Below are 6,000 nucleotides of genomic sequence, written 5' to 3'. Positions count from 1 at the left end.
AACACAGGTGGGTGGTTGAAGGTCCTTCAGGTACCACTCTGTCTCCAAGGCAGAGTAACCTTTATCCAGCAGCTCCCACTGCACGGCTGACAGCCTCTCAGCAGGAGCTGCCCCAAGCCGGCCAAGCAGGGCACCAGCAAAGCCATCCAGCTTCCCAGGGCAGGCGGGAAGTGGTCCAGCACAAGGCAGCAGCAGCCTGAACGCTGGGCTGTGTGCGATGGACAGCAGCAGAAACAGCTCAGGCACAGCCTGCCCAGCGCAGACAGCGCTGCACTGCCCACACAACATCAACAATGAGAAGCACCAGAAAAACTTCACAGTATAAAAAAGCAGAGGCACGAGGGCTGGGTAAATGATGCAAAACTCTTCACCACTATGGCCTTCAAAGGTGACACACTTGGGGATAGGCTTTCAGTACAAATATCATTATAAATATCATTAGGAACGTGGAGGTGGTAAATGCTCCCTGTGGCTCCTTTTGTGTGTGTGGGATTGAGGTCGAGTTATTTGTGCTCACAACTGGTTTTGAAGTTGCTTTGTGATTGTTCCTGTGTACCTAAATTTCAATTTATCTCTCTAAATAGCAGAGGGGAGCTCAGGTTGTGCTCGTGAGAGGGTCTTGTTAGCCGGCATGAGGGGACCTGAAGCTGGTTTCATGTACTCCACCTGACATATCCCTAACCTGATTTGTATGGTAAATATATATCCTTGCTTTGGATTAACCTTTGCTGTTGGCTGTCTTGCTGGTAATCCCAGCTGTAAGGGGCTCCAAGCAGCCAAACTGAGCTGTGTGGAAAGTTCATGTGTGAAACAGGGAATGTCTGTGGCAGGATATCTCCATCTGATAGGAGGCCTTTTGTTCCTCTTCCTAGCACTTCTGTGGATAGAAACCAAAGAGAAAAAAAATTTTTTTTGTTTCTTCCTACATCTTGAATGTTGTTTCACAGGGGTATTATGGCCTGCAACTTGGTTCTCTTTTCCTGCAAGGTAAAAAGCACATGGATCCTTGATTTTGAACACAAATAGTTTTTAAACAGCATGCTGAACAAAATCTTGAGTTCTGCATGTTTTTTGTAAAATCTTGAGGTTTGTTTTTAAAATTAAACCCCGCCCTCCCAAAATCCTTCAAACCCTCTTATCTTTTTTTCCTTGCTGAAGGAGAGTATAAACAACTGATGCTTCAAATAGACAGAAGCAGCAGACAGTTACATAAAAACAAACTGCCAGATCCCTGCATGTAGGAGTGTCTGCTCTCAATTCCGTCCTGCCTCTCTGCGAATGTGCCTGAAGTAGGTCTCCCCACCCGGAGGCGACAGCAGCTGGCACTGGAAGCCCGAACTGAGACGGTGTTGAAGGCACTGACGATGTGGCCTTAGGCTGTGTAGAGATTCAAGCAAAGGGTCCTTGTAGCCAGGGGACCAGGCATTTGCAGTCAGACATTGGCGAAGAAGAGCCACAAAGTTTTAAATCTTTACTACTTGTGTGAACAGCTCAGAAGTCCTCTAAGTGAAGCTCTAGGGATTAGGACGTATCCTCCTGTCTTAGAGCTCCGAGTACTTTGGTTACTGTAGACCTGAATAAAGGGGGAAAATTATGGTGTGGAAAGCATCCTCATGAGAAGTGTATGCCCTCTGCTCTGCCTCCCATTAAATATCTGGCTGTAAGAGTATTCATTGTGCTCAGGACCCTTCAAGATCAAGGCAGAGGAAATACAAGCTACCCCTACCCAAGTGGTGGGCTTGTGATCAGGTTGGTGAAGTGCATGATCCAGCTCATGTTCCCTCTGAAGAGCTATTCAGCCATCTAAAGGCAAGGTTTCTCCCTGAGCTCATTGCATGCTCACAGATGAACAGCAAATCTCTCAGATAACACAGATTTACAGTGTTCTGGAAGAGCACAGTGAATTGTTACTTTTTCGAAGCTGAAAATATAGGATTAAGCAAGAACACCATCAGCTGAGCTCTGAGGTTCAATGGTAACACTGAAAATGGCACCCTGAAAAAACAAGTGGGTTAAGGCTTCGTTTTAGGGAAACACAGGCAGGGATTCAAAGTGCCCAAGGTGAGGAAATGTGCACTGCATTGTTACACTTGGAACAGAATGAATGATGAACTGCTTTTTAACTGTAGTTTGTGAAATATCCGGTGACACAAAGGGGTCTGAGGCTGGGTGGCCCTAGGTATTGGCACATCCCCTGCTTACAATAGAGGTAAAAATAAAAATCGGAGCACGTGTGTAGTCGTTGGCACTTCTCCACCCCGGAATGCTGAGGAGTTGATGCGAGCTTTATTCGACGCCCCTGAGCAGCCTGGTGTCCTCACTGACGGAGTGTAATAGCTTCTCATCCCAAACCCGGCACATAATCCCTTTCAGGCTGCTCCTGAGGCTTTGCACACAAAGCCAATTAACTCCATTGTGGGAGGAAAGCTTCGCGGGCAGTGCGGCGGCTCTGGAGCCATGCGAGTACACAGGCGAGGCTCGGAGCGGGACCTGGCGACACAGAGCCCCGCGAAAATGAGTGGAGCGACTCTGGGCAGGCTCTCTCCCGCCGGCGGCCCCGCGGAGCCCCAGCCCCAGAAGAAGCGCCTGCGCCGAGCCGAAGGCAGCCCCACACGGCGGACGCGAACACGGCCGAGCCTCCCCCGCCTTCCCCCGCCCCGTCTCGGTGCGCGGAGGCGGGGCCTCTGCCGCGGCGCGCGGCCGGCCCCGCCCCAGCTCGCCATTGGTTGTCGCTGGGGCAGAGCGGCCGCCCCGCCCGCGGCCATTGGCTGGCGGCGAGGCCGGGGGTCCCGGATGCGGCCGCGCGGTGCGGATATAAAGGGCCGGGGGAAGGCGGGAGTGGGCGCAGTTTGAATCGCGGCGGGTCGGGGTAGGTCGGTGCTGTCGCCCGGGCTCGGTGCGTGCGGGACGCTCTCTGCTTCAGCCTTCCCCTGCGCGGCACTGCGCTCCGGTTCGCTATGGTGAGGAACCGCGGGGGCTCTCGGGGGGCGGGCGGCGGTGGCCGGGGCCGGGCCGGTTCTGTGCTGCTGGTGGTGGCGGGGCGGGAACGCGCGCGGGCTCGGTGGCGGGCGGCGCGCACGCGCCTCGCAGACGCGCGGGTGGCTCTGCGCGGGGAGGGGGGGCTAGGGGGGCACCAGGCGCATGCGCGCTGGGGGACGTCAGCGTCTGCTCTTCTGTTGGCATTGCCAGGCTGGTGGGAAAGCTGGGAAGGACTCTGGGAAGACCAAGACCAAAGCAGTGTCCCGTTCCCAACGGGCTGGATTGCAGGTGAGCAGGGGCTGAGGTGTGGGGGAGTGAAAGTCAGGCTGGCCTTCCATCTGTTGGTTTGTTTGTGCAGTGTGAAACCTTCACACTCCGTTGTCTGGAACGATGTAAGGATCGTAAACCGGACATCAGCACACCCGGCCGGTGTGCCGGTTCTAGACCTTTGCATATCTGTGCTGGGAGGAAGGTAATTCCCTTGTGGCCACTGCTACAGCTTGTGCTGGGAATCATGAAAGTGGCTGATGTGAGTTTGGCATGCAGTGTGTTAGCTGGGTTCTCATGTTCTGCAATGCAGCCCGTGCTTCTGCCACCCGGATTCTGCTGCCTACAATGCGGTTTTGTGCAGAGCCTTTCTGTTGTCACAGCCTGTTCATACTTCCCTTATTTTCCAGTTCCCCGTTGGCCGCATCCATAGGCACCTGAAGTCTAGGACAACCAGCCATGGGCGTGTCGGAGCTACAGCTGCTGTGTATAGTGCTGCAATCCTGGAGTACCTGACAGCCGAGGTAAAGTGCCTGCAAGGGGTGCAAGCAAGTTGGTCAACCCTCAGAAGGCCTAACAACCAGTGCCTGTTGTATTTGATAGTTTGGACTGGGCTGCGAACTCTTTGTGTGCTTTGAGACACTTTCAAAGTGTCCCAAAGAGCAAAAGGCCATGAAATATAACTCCTGCATTTCATGGAAATCCTACAGTGTGCCTTGTAGGAAAAATGCAGTGTGTTATTTTAAAATAACTTTTTAAATGGGCCATTATAGCATGTCATATCTGCTGTAGAACACTTACTCTGTCAATGGGGAAACTAAATGCAGAGTGCCAGAGGAGGGACCCCTTGAAAAGAGACACTGTTTGCTGTCTTGGTGTCACTACCAGCGACACTGTATTTGGAACGGAGAATTGAACAGCTAAGACTGTGCTGTTGCTCTCACTTGATTGTGTAACTGTTGAAAAATGGTCTTGTCCCAGGTCCTTGAGCTGGCGGGAAATGCATCCAAAGACTTGAAGGTGAAGCGTATCACTCCCCGTCACCTGCAGCTTGCCATTAGAGGAGATGAGGAGCTGGATTCTCTGATCAAGGCAACAATTGCTGGTGGTGGTATGTCAGTGCTTGCTGTTTATGGGTGCTTGGGTGGCTGTCACAGACTTGAAGTTCATTAGGGTTGTCATTTTATTTGTAGCATGAAGTTTAGGAATTGTTGAAGAGAAATAGCATGGTATTAACTGTTGTTCTTTTTTAGGTGTAATACCGCATATCCACAAGTCTCTCATTGGCAAGAAAGGACAACAGAAGACTGTCTAAAGGATACCAGGATTCCTTGTTATCTCAGGACTCGAAGTACTTAATTTGTCCAGTGTTGGTGATTCCAGTGGACTGTATCTGTGAAACACAATTTTGCCTTTTTTTAACTTTGAGAAGCTAAAGCTCCCTTGAGCTTTCTAACAAACCAAATTTCTGCGTTGAAGTCTTAACCATATTTAAGTGTTACCATGGCTTCAAAGAAGCTATTGTGTTTGTAGTGGGTTGTAATTGAGCTGACTGTTTTTAGATTGGTTTAAGTAAAGGAAATGTTTGGTTTTGTACAGACTTTTCATCTACTAGAGTGCAAATACTCAATAAATGTTATGTCAAGACTGATTTGTCTCTTTCATTTACTGGAAAATCTGGTCTCCACTGTGCAGCTCTTGAAGTTGTTCCAAGAGCGTGCAACTCACAACCTTTCCTGCTGGGCTTGGGGCATCTTGAAATACAGCCTAAGAGTACTGCAGTCAGTAAATACCACGTACTGAAAGGGCACAGGGCTTTGTCCTGTAAAGATACACTTCCTAATTGAACCTGCTGTGCCATGTGCTGAAGTTGTCTTTAGCAGGGCACATAAAAGGCTGATGTTTAAGGCCAGTTTTGCTCAGTGTCAGCCTTCATAGAGGGAGAGGATCCGTCATGGAGGATGGTAAAATAAGCTGAAAGGATGTTTAAATTCCATGCTTCACATAATTTCATGTTAGGGCCTGGCCTCTCTTATTGTTTCAGCTTGCAAAAGCTTTGGCCCGGCATCCACGAAAGCAGGGACTGTAGTGCAGCAGCCTTTATAGAGTGCCATGCAGTAGAATCCACAGTGGTGGTGGATCACAGGGGCCTTTGGGCACACCGTCAGCTCTCCTCCACTCTGCTAGTTCATTTCATATAGCACAACCCTGCCTGTTGTGGCAAGGGAAAACCTTTTTGTTAGGGCAGAGGGGAATGGTTACTGTGTGCAGCTGCGGGTAGCAAGCTGCCTGCCTTGCAGAGCTGCAGTCAGCAGTGGAATCCGCGAACAGCTTTGCTTGTGCTGAGAGCAGGCTCTGGCGTTCGGCTCGGCCCGGGAGGCAGCACTCTGTGCCGCAGCACTGTGGCTGGCAGGCGCTGACCCAGATCCGAGCCGCTGCTGAGCCCTGTGCTAGCGCATCCTCTGCGCTGCGCTGCTTCCCTGGGCCAGCACTCCTCGCCGGGCCGAGACTGATGGCGCTAATTAGCGAGGTGCTAATGAGCACCGAAAGGCACAGCAGGGCACGGCACCGCGCGGGCTGCCCTCACTTCCCTGCGGGGCCGCAGTGCTGCGGCAGCGCGCTCGGTACTTTTCCATCGCGGCCGACCCCCGCGCTCCCGGCCCTTCCAGCAATCCCAGCCCTTCCAGCGCTCCGGGCCGGGACGCGGCGGAGCCCGGGCGGGCGGGGCGGCGCATGCGCGGCGGGGCCCGGAAG

At 52.2% G+C, this 6,000-nt stretch overlaps 1 protein-coding gene across 3 annotated transcripts; it reads left to right on the top strand.

Moving 5' to 3' along the window:
* Positions 1-2,766: 2,766 nt before the first annotated feature.
* On the top strand, positions 2,767-4,893 carry LOC121346584 (histone H2A.Z). Of its 3 annotated transcripts, XM_041424513.1 has the most exons (5): positions 2,773-2,960; positions 3,190-3,267; positions 3,657-3,770; positions 4,228-4,357; positions 4,500-4,893. In XM_041424513.1, exons 1-5 carry the CDS (start codon positions 2,958-2,960, stop codon positions 4,559-4,561), a joined length of 387 nt encoding a protein of 128 aa, XP_041280447.1. In that variant the 5' UTR covers positions 2,773-2,957; the 3' UTR covers positions 4,562-4,893. The 3 variants fall into 3 exon arrangements, with proteins under 3 accessions (XP_041280448.1, XP_041280447.1, XP_041280445.1); XM_041424514.1 differs by lacking the exon at positions 3,190-3,267 and having other exon boundaries at positions 2,767-2,960; XM_041424511.1 differs by lacking the exon at positions 2,773-2,960 and having other exon boundaries at positions 3,142-3,267.
* The last annotated feature ends 1,107 nt before the right edge of the window (positions 4,894-6,000 follow it).

The sequence above is a fragment of the Onychostruthus taczanowskii genome, unplaced genomic scaffold (genome assembly GCF_017590055.1).
Source record: "Onychostruthus taczanowskii isolate IOZ18803 unplaced genomic scaffold, ASM1759005v1 scaffold82, whole genome shotgun sequence".
Lineage (NCBI taxonomy): Eukaryota > Metazoa > Chordata > Aves > Passeriformes > Passeridae > Onychostruthus > Onychostruthus taczanowskii.
The sequence above is the reverse complement of the archived record's forward strand: the minus strand, read 5'-3'. Positions and strand labels throughout refer to the sequence as shown.

Coding starts and splice junctions, on each gene's coding strand:
- LOC121346584 (XM_041424511.1), top strand. CDS start 3,142: ATGCGCGCTGGGGGACGTCAGCGTCTGCTCTTCTGTTGGCATTGCCAG. Junction 3,268..3,656: donor CCCAACGGGCTGGATTGCAG/GTGAGCAGGGGC, acceptor CTTATTTTCCAG/TTCCCCGTTGGCCGCATCCA. Junction 3,771..4,227: donor TGGAGTACCTGACAGCCGAG/GTAAAGTGCCTG, acceptor GTCTTGTCCCAG/GTCCTTGAGCTGGCGGGAAA.